A 16,920-nucleotide genomic window follows, 5' to 3' on the forward strand; every position below is an offset into this window, starting at 1 on the left:
TAACTGTATATAATACCATTTATTCTTGTTTAAAAAAAAGAACCACAACTATGGAGATGATAACTGTGTTCCTGATATTGACGGTCCTGAGAAACAGGTCGCGAACAAGCGTGACCTAGTTGGTGAAATGCTGCCGGTGCGTGACTTCTTGTGACACAACATGACATGAAACGACAATAGCAAGACTGTTTCGGCTCTGTAGTGTTGCCCTGGAAACTCTTGTTGTGTCTGTCACTAAGAGTTCCCAGAGAGAGCGACACACCCTGAGGCACACCTTTGCTGTCAGACAACATAGAAAAAGAAAAATGACTTCCCTATGAAGACTTACAAGTGGTGTTCAGGGATTTTAGTTTGAGAATGACAGTTGAAATTTCCTGATCTGGTGTAGGATCCAAGAATTCCCTGTTGTGTGGGTGGATAGACACCGAGTGAGACTTGCCAGAGGCAGAATGCCTCAGAGGTTCTCCTGGTCATGTTGACGTTTTAGGGGCGGGCCTCATGTCAGCCATTGATCATTGGTGACAACGTCATGGTGAACCACATAGCCGACTGCTAGTTGAAGCCAGATCTCCGTCCGTTTGGGGTAGTGCGGCATTTAAATGTTTGGCTTTGTATTTCAAGTTTGGAATTTGCCCATGGGTTGTTGTGATCTGTGAAAATGAGGATAAGGCCATGAAAGCATCTGGTGGTTCTTTTGGTGGATCCTCTGGTTCACACAGATTTAACTCCTTTGTCAGGTAATGTGATGGTATTTATTTTATTTATTTATTAATCAAGTTATAATTCTCCCTTAAAGATTTGTTTCTGATAATATTTCTAAGAATATAAAGACATGAGAAGAAGCACCTGATGGACTGGCAACAGTCTGGTGTTACAGTGGTGCTCTGTTGATATGAATCAGGTCCTAAAGAAAATTAGAACTATTCTGTTTTCCAGCAAAGTTTCCCATGTAGCCAGAAATCACAATTTCCCTCAGGGGGCTTTAGAGTCTGAATAGAGTGTAACATCCACTATCCTACAACCCTCAGGTAAGGAAAAACTTTCTAAAAAAAAACAAAAAACCTTTAACAGGGAAAAAACAGGCAGAGACCTCTGAGAGGCATGGAGGAGGGTTCCCAGGATGGAATATAGATGCTAATACACAGCAGATAAACATAAGATTTCCAAAATTAATATAAAAATAACCAACAATCTGATACATCCATCCATCCATTTCTTCCGCTTATTCCTGTTAAGGGTCATGGGGGGGTTGGAGCCTATCCCAGCGGCTTTCGGGCAAGAGGTAGGGTTCACCCTAGACGGGTCACCAGTCCATCGCAGGGCCAACACATAGAGACAGACAACCATTCACACTCACAGCCACGCCTACGGTCAATTTAGAGTATCAATCAGCCTCATCTGAGGCTTTGGACTGTGGGAAGAAGCCGGAGTACCATAGAGAACCCATGCAGGCACAGGGAGAACATGGAGACTCTACACAGAAAGATCCCTTGCTCAAGCCGGGACTGGAATCCAGAACCTTCTTGCTGTTGGGCGACAGTGCTGACCACTGCACCACCATGCCGCCCTATCTGATACATGTAAATCACAACTGGATGGAATAACCTAAGTTTTATACGTGTGTGTGTGTGTGTGTGTGTGTGTGTGTGTTTGTGTGTATGTACATATATATATATACATAATGGCTAAAAATATCAATATTTGCATTTCCCAAGCTTTGATAAAGATAATGTGTTTGTTCTTCTTTAGTGTGCTCAAAGGTTGTTTCTGAGCAAGAATGTACAGTGTTTGATTTGGCATTATTCATCTCTTAAGGATGTAATGTTGAACTGAAAAGCACCAAAGATAAAAGCAAGAGGCCCTGTAATTACAGGAGAGCTGCAGCGTTCATTATCAGAGCTATAATGGAGGGTTTGCCTGGGAGCGTTTCAGTGTGACTCACACTTTTGTGTAACCATAGGGGTTCACTTCAGTGACACTTTTGCCAGACATTTCCATTTTTTAGTGCAATAAATAGGTTACTTTAATGAGTGCATTTGTTATATTTCAGGGCAAAGACGCCAGGCTCACTCGTCTGTCTGAAGATCTTCCTGCTAGTCGTCTTCCTGGCAGGTAACATCAGCTGTGACAGGTTACAGTAAAAAAAAAATTTTGAAAGATGAAGGGAAGGCCTCATTCATCAACTGGTCATCTTATCTCTGCAACTCTATTTATAAACTGCCATTGTTGCCTGGCCAGGCTGTCATTCAGCACTCATCACCCACATTCACAAGCAATAATGTACTAAATTCTTTCTTAATTTACTGGTAACCTGTTACTCTAGTTTGTTTCCTCGTCACACTATGCTGTATGTGCTCTCTAAACAAAGGCAGAAAATATCACACACACACACACACACACACACACACACACACACACACACACACACACACACACACACACACACACATAACCTGCTCTCTTCCTCCAGTAGGCCTCGCTTCCTGCAATAGGATCACAACTCCTGAGTCCCGTCTTCCCCTAGCTGAGACAAGTGCAAAGACGCAAGGTACACTTGACAAAGTATTCTCTGACGTATGAGCAGAAACATCTGATATCAGGAAGAAGTACAGGTGTTGATGGATGCTGTAGAGGAAGACAGAATATCACCTCAGTGCTGACGGTTACAAATGGTCACAGTGAGTCAATGGAGAAACATGGAAGTATTTCTTTTCATTAATGGAAAATCCACCCAAAATGTGTATTTTGCTCACTCTCAAAATATGTTTGAAGCTCACAGAGATGTTTTTTCCCTCCTGCATAACTTCTTTTTGACTACAAGAATGAAAATAAAAGTGTCAGCTTTGTATAATTACTTGAAGCTGGTCGCTACTGAGAGCAAAATTCCACTAAAATGTAAGTTTTCCTATCTGGCTTTATACTCAGTAATCCCGAAACACTTTGATTTGAGATAAAAACAAATAACACTTCCAGTTCGGTGTAACAGTGTGTGCGAGTAAGTTCAACTGCATACATTAGCACGCTAGTTCCCTGTAGCACCAAATCAGAAGGGTTACTCTGTTTTGTTGGGTTTTTTTGTGAAATGAAAGTGTTCACACATTATCAAGCACATATCTGGATAAAGAAGACATAGATTATACTAGATGATTTGCTGGAGAGATCGTAAACTGACTTTTTAGGAAGGTTTGATGTGGTTTTGTTGCTGTAGCTGCTCTTCGCCATCAATTGCCATTAGCTTTAGGCTAATTATATACAGTATGCTTGGCTCTTTCTACATTTTGGAGCAATGAAGAAGTGATGCCAAAGGAAAAACATCTTTGTGGTCTCAAGACACCTATTCATGAGTACTTGAAAGTCAAAATACACTTTTTGGGTGCAGTACAGTTTAACATTTATTAACTAGTTACATGGAATCTGGAGAGGTCTCTGTGTTGTCAGGGTACCACTTCTTTAAAAATAGATCTTTATTGTCTTTCTGGTTGTGATGTCATTTATGTTGTCTTGGGTTTGGGATTTGAAATGTGGCAAATATGTAGTGTTTTAGACAGGATGTTGATTTGACACAGATGCTTTAAAAACTTGCATGTGGGAAAGTTTTGACCATTATTAGGGATTAAAAGTCAGCAACTCTTTCCCTATGTTCCATCTTTCCTTTTCTGCAGTTGTCTACTTTGTTGAGGTCACTGTGGATGTGACTGGAAGAAAGAAGAATGAATCAGAAATTATTTCCTGGGTATGTGGGGAATCAAGTTATTGATGAGCTGCTCATTCAAAAAGTGTGTGTGTGTGTGTGTGTGTGTGTGTGTGTGTGTGTGTGTGTGTGTGTGTGTGGGTGTGTGTGTATAGTTAATATATCCTATCATTAAAATACTGAGTATCATGTTGCTTTTCACAGCTCCAACAGGTTTTCCAAAACAATTTGGAGAGTTGTGTGTCTCGAAACCATGAAGACACAACTGTTGCACCCACCGCTTCTCAAACTATACCTACAGCAATGTCAAATGAGAGCTCAACTACAGCAGGATCAACCATGTTACAGCCAGACAACACAACTGCCAATACATCAGGAAGCTACAACGCAACAATAGCACAAAGCTTTAGCACACCTGCAGCAACCACACTAGCTACGTCAACGTCAAATGAGAGCGCAACGTCAGCAAGATCAACCATGTTTAAGCAGGACAACACAACCACCAATACATCAGGAAGCTACAACGCAACAATAGCACAAAGCTTTAGCACACCTGCAGCAACCACACTAGCTACGTCAACGTCAAATGAGAGCGCAACGTCAGCAAGATCAACCATGTTTAAGCAGGACAACACAACCACCAATACATCAGGAAGCTACAACGCAACAATAGCACAAAGCGTTAGCACACCTGCAGTCGCCACACTCACTACGTCAACGTCAAATGAGAGCTCAACTACAGCAGGATCGACCATGTTTAAGCAGGACATCACAACTGCAGCTACATCAAGAAGCTACAACGCAACAATAGCACAAAGCTTTAGCACACCTGCAGCAACCATACCATATACGTCAGTGCACGAACACACAGTACAAGCAACAACATTAAAAAGCAACAGCAGAACCACAGGTAATATGAGTCTCAGTCCAACGTTGCAGCTGAGTCAGACCAGCAGACCCTTAGTCTTCCCAGCCAGTGGAAGCATGATCAAATCCAACCATACAGATAGCGACATAAACAAAGCACGCAGCAGTCACCTGAACAAGAGACGATTTGCTCGTGATACTGGTGACAGTTTGGAACCCATAACCAGGTATAACCATTTTTGTAAAATTTTCATAGATTAGACAACACAAGATTTATACAAGATACTTTAACTCAACAAGTCCTCATATTGATTGAAACCTGAATCCTCCATTATTTTTGCTATGAAAATTTGTCTTCCAGAGAATAAATGCTAATAATGCTAATGTTAATGTACGGAAGCAGAGAAAGGCCTGACTTGAGATTTTCTCCCATAACTGGTAACATGACATATCATAACATAGCAGAGAGATGTGCTGGCAGACTCAGGTGACCTTAAAATACAGCGTGACTAAAAAAGCACTGAGATAAAGGGCTATTGCAGTAAGAGGGGAAATACAAAAGACAAAAAAAAAAAAAAATAGTCCATGAATGTAGTTTCCTATTAACTTAGCATCGCTAACATGAGGTCTAGCGTGTCTTGATTTCTCTGATTCTTTTATTTGAGATATTTAGTGTTGGAGACTTATATCACGTGAGATCAAATAAACCAAATTGTTTAGTTCTCCATTATTATCCTGTAATCTGAAGAAGGAATCTGATTATGTTGAGAAACAGCTTGCGTCTTTCTCAGGAGGATTGTTATCGTGTGTAAACAAGTTTTTTTTTCTCAAGACAAGAAAAGAATCTGCTCTTGGTTCGGAGGTGAAAGAATTCAGGAAATTGCAAATACGTCCTTTCTCAGCTTCCGTACCAAATTGAGTCATCCCCTGATTTAGGTCTGGTGCCTGCTGATCAAGATATATATCAACCTCTTATTCTTTACAGTTGACTTTTTGATTGATTTCATCCATTTTCCACTGTACACTTATCAACTTCCTAGTCTATGAGGTTGATATCTTAAGTTTTGAGTGAAATATCTTGACAAATCTTTGATAGAGTACGTTCAAATAATCTTGATATTTGAGGGCATGACTAAAGACATCTTAATGTTGTCATTTCTTTTTCCAGTAAAACTCCTGGCTTATTTCTAGTAAGTAACATTCAAATGTGTGTTTTGTGTTTTTTAAAGTGAGTGGAGGGATGAGGTTAATGAGAACTGGTTCATTTTTTTTAACAGGGCGTTGAAGTTTCATGTGCTACAAATTCTTCAGGAAGGTTGGTTAAAGACTAAAGTTTACTGTCATCGTCGATTAATGATTGGTGCTATTTCTCACTGAATTTATGTAATATTCAATAACTAATCTTAACTATTTCAAGTTGGCATTCCTAGATTAAATAAGACAATGAAAGCCTTCAGTTTGAGTTGCATGAGAGATATGCCAGTTATGCGAAGTTAAACAAATGACGCTGTCATTCTTCCTCAGACAGACCAACTGCCAGGTGACTCTGGGCCTGAGGCAGCACGTACATCCATGTTGTATCATCCAAACTCTCTGTGCAGTCAGTCAAGCCTCCTCTGACATCCATGTGGCGAGAAGCAGAGTAGATATACCGAGTGAGTGTTACAATCTCTCAAATACACAATAGCCTCCCTAATGAGTTTCTATAAGGCAAGTAAACCTTCGTGTGTGTGATCAGAACACATCAGTGACGTCTGCAGCAGCGATTTTCAAAAGGAAAACATCTGCGAGTATACTGCAGAAGACGTGCCGTCATGGTAACTTCAGCTTGTCTATCCAGTCATCGCTACTTTTACTCTAAGAAGCAAACGAAATTTAGCATATGTTACTTCCTTCTATGAACGTGTTGCTTCTCTTGTCTGGTTGTGTTTTGACAGTGAAATGGCTGGATTTGAGGTCGGCCAGTGTGGAGCAGGTGAGCTCTAACATTTCCATGAAATTCCTCAAAGGGAAAAGTAAATATTGATGAGTATGACTGATTTAACCTGGACTGTATTTATATTCGTCACAGTAAGCCACTTCTGTCAAATCGGTAGCTTGCATACTTTATCAGGGCAAACTCCCAGAAAACACAGAAACTTACCACAACTTTTCTTTTAAAATATTCACGTGAAACTAAGATATCAATGCAGTTGGGAGAAAAGAGGTGCTTCCTATTTGTTCCGTCTAGTGATCATAGCAGGTAATGATTTGGAGCCACGCATAGAAATGACATAGAATCTGTTTAAAAAATATAACCTAAAGATATTAATATAAAAAATATATATATATCAGTAAAATGTGTGAAAAAAGATGTGCCCTATTGTTCAGTTTATTAGTAATATCAGGTATTGTTTGGGAGTTCTTAAGTTACATTGACATGATGTAAAATACATTCAGAACAAAAGCAAAACATGCTAGTTTGATATAGATGATAATCCCACAGTAATTTGTAGACAGTCCCTAAGTGAGGAACACGCTGACATTCGAATAAACCGACATGTGCTGACTTTCCAGGGAACAAGACCAAAGAATGCAGCTGCTCTTCTTACTGTAATAGCGCTGGTGAGTAAATTATTTATCAATAATAATAATAAACAAAACACCAGATGATCATCTAAGCATTTGAACTGATTATGATTTGTTTCTCTTACATTTTCAGATGCATATTACACTTTTGAAATTTCAACCGAACTTCTCGGGGGGGATGAGTTATATATTCCTCTTACCCACGTAAGTTCATACGCGCGTCCTGTATGTGTGCAACATCTGGTTTATGTTTTGTTTTTTTTCAGGAGTTACTTCCTGTTTTTTTAATTTAAACAGATTCCCCGTCTAATTGATCTATGCTCTCCCAACGCAAAGTATGTTTGTTTCCTTATTCGAGCACATATTGGATCACATTTTAGATGGAAGAAGACTGACTCACTAATTCACGATGTTCCTTTGCAGTGTCTCCTGTCCTTGGGCCGTCATTGCCTCTGAGTACAAGGTAATCAGCCACCACACCTTCTACTACTGTGACTGCTTGCCATTGTATTCGAGAACAAAACTAATCTAAATTTAAGCAAAAATGTTTTGTCTATTAAACTCTAAGAACATCAAGAGGTGACATTATTTGACTTCAAGGATCTCCCATGTACTGTTGCATGGAATTGACTTTTTTTTCTACAGTGAAAAAAAAATAGTTAATGAGAAAATGGTTCAAATGGAAAGATGAAGTTGTCTCCTAGTGTGAGAGAATCTTTGGCTCTGAAGCTTCACGATGTATTGGAATGTCAAATTGCGCGTTCAAATCGATGCAAAGGCTGACATGGCGTGTTCTTTTTATTGTAATCACATATTTTGTAAAAAAATAAAATAAATTTCTGCTCAGGATGAAGCGGTGTATTGTGAGGAGATATACAAAAAGTGAGTTTTCTAATATTGTCATTGTACATTTGCAAATACTACGTGCTTTATCACTGAATGCGTACTCATTGGATGTCTTATTCCTCAAAGTCAAAGTTGCACGGTGATTTTACGCTTTGCTCGCGAGGTTCCCATCTGTAGCCTGTCGGAAGCTGTGAATGCTGCGTTACAGACTGAGGAATTGATCCATTTTGACGGAGCGGTGACCCGAGCAGGTGCGCACGTATAAACGGAGAACTATTAAAAACGTTACATCATTTTGTTTTGTCCACAGTGTAACTGCTTTGGTGTTTTATCTCTATCAGCTATTTGTGGATATTCAGATGTCAGTGACAACCTGTTGGACTCCCAGTTCACGTGGGAAATCATGAAAGTCAAGCCTCCAAACTTTTGCTCACTGGTGGAAGAATCTCAGTCCTCATCCTCAATCCTAAACTGGTTTGTAGATTCATACAAGAAATGATTCACAGACTGTTTGTGTTGCAGCTTTTTCACTTTATTTATTGACTTCTCTTTCTCTGAAGTCAACCAGGGAAGAATGTGATCGTGTTGCTAGAAGAGCAATGTTCCTTCCGTCATCGGAATTTTACAACCGTGCAACCACAGGCAACTTCCTCCTCTGTATATGGAACTTCATCCCCCGTGAATACAGCAGCAGAAGCCCTGAACACCACCACTAGTGCTGCTCCTATCACAGAATTGGCAAAACTCACCACAGCCATTGGAACTGGATCCACTCCTGTGACAACACCAGAGGGCCCAACAACCAGTGACGCAGGTTCCTAGCTTCCACCTCAGCTTTACGTTTAAGCCACGTTTTGGCAATAAAAGCCACCTTACATCCCTGTTCGTCTGGCTACAGCTGGAAGCAGGGAAAGCCAAGCCAACTCTCTGCTTGAGCTGACGAGGGACATGTCCGGACTGAACTCCAGCCAGGTGGAACAACTGGTATCTCAGCTGGAGAGTCTTCTGTCAGGCCCCACCATCAGCCTGGCTCTAGGAAACACCTCCATCCACATCGTCAGCAATCTGCTGGACGCTTCTCCTGAGACGCTGGCAGACTCCTCCAGCAGGTCCCACATTAATTATCCCAGTCTGACTTTCCAGAAATTCTGCCTGAGCCTTTTCATTTTCTTTTTTTTTTAACCAAAACTTTACAACTAATTCTCATTTTCTCTTAATTCTATCGTGCCCTGCCTGATAATATCCAATGGTTTTCCATCCAGATCAAAACCACAGTTATGCACAGTGAAATACAAAGCTTGACAGTTTCTATTGTGACTTTTCATGGATGTTCACAACTCATTCATGTTTTGGCTAAACCTGCGTACAAATAAACCTTAATACAAGACAAAGTGGCACAGATAGACAGAGAAAGAACAAGGGGGAGGGCAAGTGGCAACAAAACCTGGCTTTATCTCTTTGTGGTTACTTAATTAAAAAACAAAAAACAAAAACAGGCCGCACTGAGTTCAATACTCCAAAAATAACCCAATATAGCCCATACATTCCTAATCTGCAGGCCAAGAGGTACAGGACTTTGGGGAGAGAAAATTCAATATATGAGCCAAAATTGAATTGTTTCTTGTTATGATCTCACATCTGTGTTTGTACTAGTATTTGTAGTTGGTCAATAGATTGTTATTTTGTACAGTTCCATTTATTTTCTTAATCTCGTCAGGATCATAGGGATTGTTGACACAGTGGGACTGAAGCTGGTGCTCGAAGACGAGGCGGAGACCCTCCTGTCCCCGGCTGTGGCTCTGTCTGTGAAACCAGTAGATGGAAGCAACTTCCAGGAAACCTTCTTCTCCATCTCTGACCCCAACAATGTTCAGGTAGAACACCCATATTGAACTTTATTAGATTCATTTTAAGAACTTTCTGCGTGTTTTTATTTTTTTGAGTATATATTGTAAGTCTTTTTTTTTTTTACAAAAATAATAACAGAAGGGCAAAGCAAGATTAGATTTGATCCACATTTATTCTGATATACAGTCCCTGTAATAATGAGGCATATTTCAGCGTAGTTTTCAAAGTCATACATCATAACATTGAAAGTGATGGTGGTAAATCACGATGACATACTAGTGGATTTTAATTCTGTGTGTGTGTGTGTGTGTGTGTGTGCGTGTGTGTGCGCGTGCGTGTGCGTGCGCAGGTCCGTGGAGATCCCAGACTGAGGCGCAATGTTGGATCAGACTCCTCAGTGCCTCAGGGCTCCATCAGGCTGCCCCCCTCCCTCACCGAGGACCTGACCTCAGAGGAACAGCAGCTGGCCACCAGAGTTCAGTTCAACTTCTACCAGAAAAGCACAATATTCCAGGTTGGATGCGTTCGGCATCACTCTGTGCTGTTTTAAATGTTCTATCCTTGTTTTTTGTGCCTTTTAGATGAAACTGAGAAGAGCTATCGCTGTTGCCCAGTGCATGTTAAACTGGGTTTTCAGCGAATACACAAGAACCTAACTCATCTCCCCTCTCTTCCTTGAACTGTTTCAGATTAAAAACACAAACCGCTTGAATGGAATAAATGAAGATTTAAAAAAAAACAAGAACATAAGAACTCAATAGAGAGCAGATCATTCTTTTCTGTTCAGATCAGCCTTCAGTTCATCAGCTGCACTCTATCATTTTGTTATTTTTATTGTGCAGTATCAAGAGAACAATGCCTAGAATAAGGGTGTGGCTTGGAATTTTTTTGGAGGGGGGGCTGCAGTTTATAACTGGTTCAAATTAACTGGTCCTGTATCTGACTGGTTGTACAGGACAGATCTTTGGAAAAACGCAAACTTAACAGTGGCATCCTGGGAGCGAGTGTGGCGAACCTGTCAATCACAGGACTCCGGGATGATGTGATTATCCACCTGAGGAACATGGAGCCCGTTCCAGTGAGTCCGCTTCACAACACCATTTTTAAGAAAGTAATAGTTAGGCTTTAAAAAAATTCTAGAAATCAGAAAGCACCCAGAGAGTGCTTTCCTCCACTATTAAGGACTTTTGGCCCCTGGCAGGTTTACGCTGGGGCCCCAGTCGAAGTTGCAGGCAGCCCTGTGCATACCGGAGTAAGAGGGTGGTGAGAGCTGATATTTGGATTTTACGTAGGAACAGACTAATGCTTGCACTGTGGTGCACATCTTACTTCGTGCATCCACTAAGCAGCACTACAGAACAGAAGCAAAAAAAAAAAAAATAGCTTGTGTGAAAATTGTTTTTTGAGAGCGAGGAGAGCAGAGGAGTGCTGCACATTGTCCCCCTCTCACATCAACAGCTCTCACATTCAATACCGGATTACAAATATTGGGCTCAATCCAAGAGAATGTAAAATTCGAACGTAATAACACATTTATCCCCAAACTGCAGGCTAATTATGTGGCTACATGTGTTTTCTGGGACTTCAAATTAAACGGTAAGTTGTCTAAAAATATCCATTGCAGTTACTAGAAGAAATATGAACACAGTTGGTCTATTTTTCAATTGAATGGTTTTTCTGATTTTCTGTTGGTAGACGGATCTGGTGGCTGGAACCCGAGAGGCTGTTACGTCCTTAACAGCACAGATAATATGACAGTTTGTGGCTGCAACCATCTGACCAGCTTTGCTATCCTGTTGGTAAGATGACCTCCAGGTTTGTTTGTTTTTTATTTGTTATAACAATAAATAAAAGGTGTTACATTTCTAAACTGAAACCCTGCAGAACCTCTCCAGGCAGCCGGTCACCAGCCGTCTACAGGCCACCATCCTCACCTTCATCACCTATATTGGCTGTGGCATCTCTGCCATCTTCCTCTCCGTCACACTCCTCACCTACTTGGCATTTGGGTGAGCACTTAATAATATTCACCATTTTTTATAATATTTCACTCTCAAATTGCATTCAGTCACTACGCGTACTGTCCTTTGTGACTATAACAAACTTTATTTACAAAGGACACATCAGATGAATAAACTGAACTTCTAAATGCTTTACACTGCCAAAAAAAACCTATTTGTTTTAATTATACCGATTGTCTTACATTTTTAAGTTGAGAAGATGAGTTGAGGTAGAAGAAAAATAGATTTGTTTTGAATCATTACAAAATAAACTCAACTCAATCTTCTCAAGTTCCATCCATCCATTTTCTACCACTTATCCTGTTAAAAGTTGTGTGTGTGTTTGTGTGTGTGTGTGGGGGGGGGGGGGGCTGGAGCCTATCCCAGCAGCCTTCAGGTGAGAGGAGGGGTTCACCCTGGACAGGTCACCAGTCCATCACAGGGCCAACACATAGAGACAGACAACCATTCACACTCACAGTCACACCTACGGTCAGTTTAGAGTATCAATCAGCCTCGTCCCCTCTTGATGTCTTTGGACTGTGGGAGGAAGCTGGAGTGCCAGAGAGAACCCACACAGGAACAGGGAGAACATGGAGACTCCACACAGGAAGATCCTGTGATGGAGCCGGGACTCGAACCCAGAACCTTCTTTCAGTGAGGTGACAGTGCTGACCACTGCACCACCGTGCCACCTGAAACAAAATAATGATCATGTAAATTACAATTGTAAAAAATACCAAATAAGATCAAACAGAATAGACAGATTTTTAATTAACATGATCAAATATGGGTGGCACAGTGGTGCAGTGGTCAGCACTGTCACCTCAGAGCAAGAAGTTTCCTGGTTCGAGTCCCGGCTCCATCACAGGATCTTCCTGTGTGGAGTCTACATGTTCTCCCTGTTCCTGTGTGGGTTCTCTCTGGTACTCCAGCTTCCTCCCACAGTCCAAAGACATCAAGAGGGGACGAGGCTGATTGATACTCTAAATTGACCGTAGGTGTGACTGTGATTGTGAATGGTTGTCTGTCTCTATGTGTTGGCCCTGTGATGGACTGGTGACCTGTCCAGGGTGAAACCCACCTCTCGTCCGTGCTGCTGGGATAGGCTCCAGCCCCCCAGCAACCCTTAACAGGAATAAGCGGAAGACAATGGATGGATGGATGGACGGATGGATGGATGATCAAATATGATGTCAGTTCTTCTGAGATTCTCGGGATTATTAGTAAAAGAGAAGAGTAAGGACATTTCATAAAGTCGCTGGTTCTTCATCTACAAGTATCCCTGATAGTCTGGTTCAAATCCATGAAGTGCCTGATAACAGCTTTGCTAGCGTTCTAGTAATCATGTGTGTATAAATTTTTATCAAATTACATCTGTTGAGCAAAATTGAAAGCATATTTTCCAGGTAGGGTAGTTATGAACGAGGTTTATGAATGAGTGTATTGTGTTGAAATAAAAAACAAAGTTTGATGCCTGGGAGGAGGAGAGGATCCACATGAAGCCACTTAGAAAGGCTGAGATGTTTTTTCCTGATTTAGAAGCACAAGCGACAACCACAATTTTATCTGTGTACAAAAGGAGAAGTGTAGCAATGAGTTTGTAAAGTAAACAGGGAAGAGGAAGTACACACAATGAGTCCTATTAAAGGTTTTGTGGCCACTACAGGAGGTTGCGTAAGGACATTCCATCCAAAATCTTGATCCAGCTGTGTCTGGCTCTCCTGCTCCTGAACCTGGTCTTCCTCGTGGATGCGTGGTTGGCGCTCTACCCACACGCCGTGGGCCTCTGCATCTCCACTGCCTGGTTCCTGCACTACTTCCTGTTAGTCTCCTTCACCTGGATGGGACTGGAGGCTGTTCAAATGTACTTGGCCCTGGTGAAGGTCTTCAACAGCTACATATCCCACTACATGCTGAAGTTCTCGCTGGTGGGCTGGGGCGTCCCCATGATTGTAGTCATTATCGTCATTGCCATCGACAAGGACAACTACGGTCTGGTCTCCTATGGAAGGTTTTCTGACGGCACTAGTGATGACTTGTGAGTCTGATGGTATCAACTACACATCGTGTACACTAACATCCCGTCATGCATCACTAAACTTTCATCCTATTCCACAGCTGCTGGCTGAAAAATGACATTGCCTTCTACGTGGCAGTGGTGGCCTACTTCTGTGTCATTTTTGTCTTCAACTTCATCATGTTCATCGTGGTGTTGGTGCAGCTGTGTCGGATCAAGAGGCAGAACCCTCACAATACGCATCACCGCACCACCATGCAGGATGTTCGCAGCGTGGTGGGGATAACGCTCCTCTTGGGGCTCACCTGGGGTTTCGCCTTCTTCGCCTGGGGGCCCGTTAATCTTGCGTTCATGTACCTCTTTGCCATCTTTAACTCCTTGCAAGGTGAGTGTCTTGACCAGGGGTCACCAACATGGTGCCCGCGGGCATCAGGTCGCCCATGGGCCTGTTCTAAAAATAGTTCACCGTAGCACCACTCACCAGTGAGCTGCATCTAATTTTTTTGTTTCTATTTTTAATCACACTTGCATTGGTGTGAATTTGAAAATGACAATAGGCCTGTCCCAGATTTATCTATATATGAAATGGGGTTTTATATATAGATTAAAAAACAAATATATATATATATATATATATATATATATATATATATATATATATATATATATAGCCCTTCGCATTAATTGGTACCCAAGAAGTAGCTCTCAGCTTTAAAAAGGTAGGTGACTCCTGCTCTAGACACATTTATGTTTGTAGTCGATTCACAGGATTAAGACATGAACCCTTAAGCAAGCATTTGACCTTTGACCACTCGAAGTTTTTTGGTTAATTCATGAGTCCCAGTTAATGTTTGTGCAAAATTTAAAGAAATTCCTATTAGAAGTTCCTCAGGGACTGTATCACAGAGGCAGCAAGATAACTGCACTCCTGCATGCATGCTAGCAGACGTCGTCCTGATCCCTGGTGTCATCACTGGTGTCCTGACTGAAATGACAGACTGTAAATTCAAGAATTTACATTTGTCTGTGTGTATTTAACCAGTGTTTGTCTGATCAACACCAAATTTGATGTGTGCCTTGCGGACAGCTCTAGGCAGAGTAACTCTCCAGTGCTTTTCAGCTCAAGCTTCAGAACACTGATGTCACCTTAGACATCAAAAATCAGTATTGCACCTTGAATTAGGAATAATTTATAGGTGATTTGTGTGCAGAGATTTTGTGACATCACACAACCCAAAGCCCCTCGAACGAGGGCCACCACTCTAGTTTGAAATGTTGAAGTTGAAGTTTCTCTCTCAAGAGAACGTCTGGCTCCCCGCTGTGACTGATAATTCTGTTTTGGCAGGTTTCTTCATATTTGTGTTCTACTGTGTGCTGAAGGAGAACGTGAGGAGACAGTGGAGGACCTACCTCTGCTGTGGCAGAATGAGACTGCCAGAGAACTCAGGTTACACTTGGTCACTTTTTAATTTCACAACGTTGCAAGAAAACTCTTTATTTACTCTCTGTCTCCTCCAAGGTTTCAGTACATGAGATCCATGAAATAATTATTCCTTTTTTCTCAAACAATATCCTCCTTGCAGATTGGAGCCGCACCGCAACACAGAATGCAAAGAAGTCATCACTGAACGGAAAGTCGTCTCTTCCTTCCTCTAATTCCAACAACTCATCCAGCTCCACGTCCTTCCTCATCACTGACTCTTCAAATCAACTGGCCAGCGGCGTAGGTAGGCGAACACAGGCTGATATTAATGTGCTTTCATCCACGTTTTCAACATGTGAGAAGAGATTCAGACAGGTAGCGCTCGTTAGCTTTAAAGCTAATTTAGGGATATCCAGTTTAATGATGCACCTTCCAGTTACAGGATATCAGTTTAATCAGGAATGACAGACATGCTGTGTTACAGGTAGCCCATTAGAAGACAGAGCAATTACCGCAAATGAGGACGCCACCACGGATGTGATCCTCAACGACATCAACAGGCAGTACAGAGACCAACAAGCTTCCTGATGAAGACTGTTTACTTTACATCTGTATTTTCTTGCGCTTTTTATATGTGACAGGCCATGGAAGCCTGTTATACATTGTACTCGGTATTTTCAATTTTCTTACGTTGATAAAATTGAAGTCTCACTCGCTTAAAATTGTCAACAATGTAAATAAATCAATACAATGCAACATTTCCTCAATTTCACAAAGCCTCAAAGTCCTCAATAACTCATTTGAATGTCTGTAATACCAGCAAATTGTTTCTGCTGCTTCCGAAAGTGTTGAGTCTAGCGCCATCTAGCGGTCAAAGTGCAACCTCTCAACTTGCTCTCCCTTTGGAAAATCCATCCATCCATCTATTTATTTTCTACCGCTTATCCTGTTGGGGGTCATGGGGTGGGGGGGGGGGGGGGGGGGGCTGAAGCCTATCCCAGCAGCCTTCAGGTGAGAGGCAGGGTTCACCCTGGACAGGTCACCAGTCCATCACAGGACCAACACATAGAGACAAACAACCATTCACACTCACAGTCACACCTACGGTCAATTTAGAGTATCAATCAGCCTCGTCCCCTCTTGATGTCTTTGGACTGTGGGAGGAAGCTGGAGTACCAGAGAGAACCCACACAGGAACAGGGAGAACATGGAGACTCACACAGAAAGATCCCGGAACCTTCTTGCTGTGAGGCGTTAACCACTGCACCACTGTGCTGCCCTCTTTGGAAAATCCTCAGTGGCTTGTATGGTTCTTCACATAACACACATCTCTGCCCTTAAACACAAAATTGTCAGCCAGCATTAGCAGCCAGAATCAGAAAAAGAAAAGTTAGATCCATAAAGAATGATTTTCACAAGTAAATTACAGTATTAAAATTTATATTAAAAAAAAATAAAGAAAAAGAAAACTTTTTACATGATAGTTAATCTAGAGCTCAGCTTCAAAGGTTAGTATATGAAAACATTAAGGAAAACCTGACAAAAGGAATCAGAGAAAACAATAGCAAACGAAAAAATGAAGGTGCTGGTTTGACTGTTCTGAGCTACCGTATCTGCAGCACCATGGTTGAAGGTGACCCAATCATATAGATTTCAG

The 16,920-nt window shown here is 41.5% G+C and overlaps 1 protein-coding gene across 5 annotated transcripts; it reads left to right on the forward strand.

The window, feature by feature from the left end:
- Positions 1–557: 557 nt before the first annotated feature.
- On the forward strand, positions 558–16,030 carry LOC147248892 (adhesion G protein-coupled receptor G2). Of its 5 annotated transcripts, none has more exons than XM_086225990.1 (30): positions 558–737; positions 2,051–2,112; positions 2,471–2,548; positions 3,663–3,733; positions 3,896–4,785; positions 5,727–5,748; positions 5,836–5,873; positions 6,083–6,213; positions 6,297–6,375; positions 6,496–6,533; positions 7,115–7,162; positions 7,260–7,330; positions 7,424–7,461; positions 7,550–7,589; positions 7,974–8,008; positions 8,099–8,223; positions 8,314–8,446; positions 8,533–8,786; positions 8,871–9,081; positions 9,690–9,846; positions 10,170–10,334; positions 10,776–10,898; positions 11,371–11,416; positions 11,516–11,619; positions 11,705–11,829; positions 13,490–13,861; positions 13,942–14,225; positions 15,186–15,287; positions 15,424–15,567; positions 15,748–16,030. In XM_086225990.1, exons 1-30 carry the CDS (start codon positions 673–675, stop codon positions 15,849–15,851), a joined length of 4,155 nt encoding a protein of 1,384 aa, XP_086082116.1. In that variant the 5' UTR covers positions 558–672; the 3' UTR covers positions 15,852–16,030. The 5 variants fall into 5 exon arrangements, with proteins under 5 accessions (XP_086082116.1, XP_086082117.1, XP_086082118.1 ...); XM_086225991.1 differs by having other exon boundaries at positions 2,474–2,548; XM_086225992.1 differs by lacking the exons at positions 15,186–15,287; positions 15,424–15,567; positions 15,748–16,030 and having other exon boundaries at positions 13,651–13,861; positions 13,942–14,087.
- The last annotated feature ends 890 nt before the right edge of the window (positions 16,031–16,920 follow it).

This window comes from Aulostomus chinensis, chromosome 15, assembly GCF_037954235.1.
Source record: "Aulostomus chinensis isolate RoL2024-O1b breed Wild chromosome 15, RoL_Achi_v1.0, whole genome shotgun sequence".
Classification (NCBI taxonomy): Eukaryota; Metazoa; Chordata; class Actinopteri; order Syngnathiformes; family Aulostomidae; genus Aulostomus; species Aulostomus chinensis.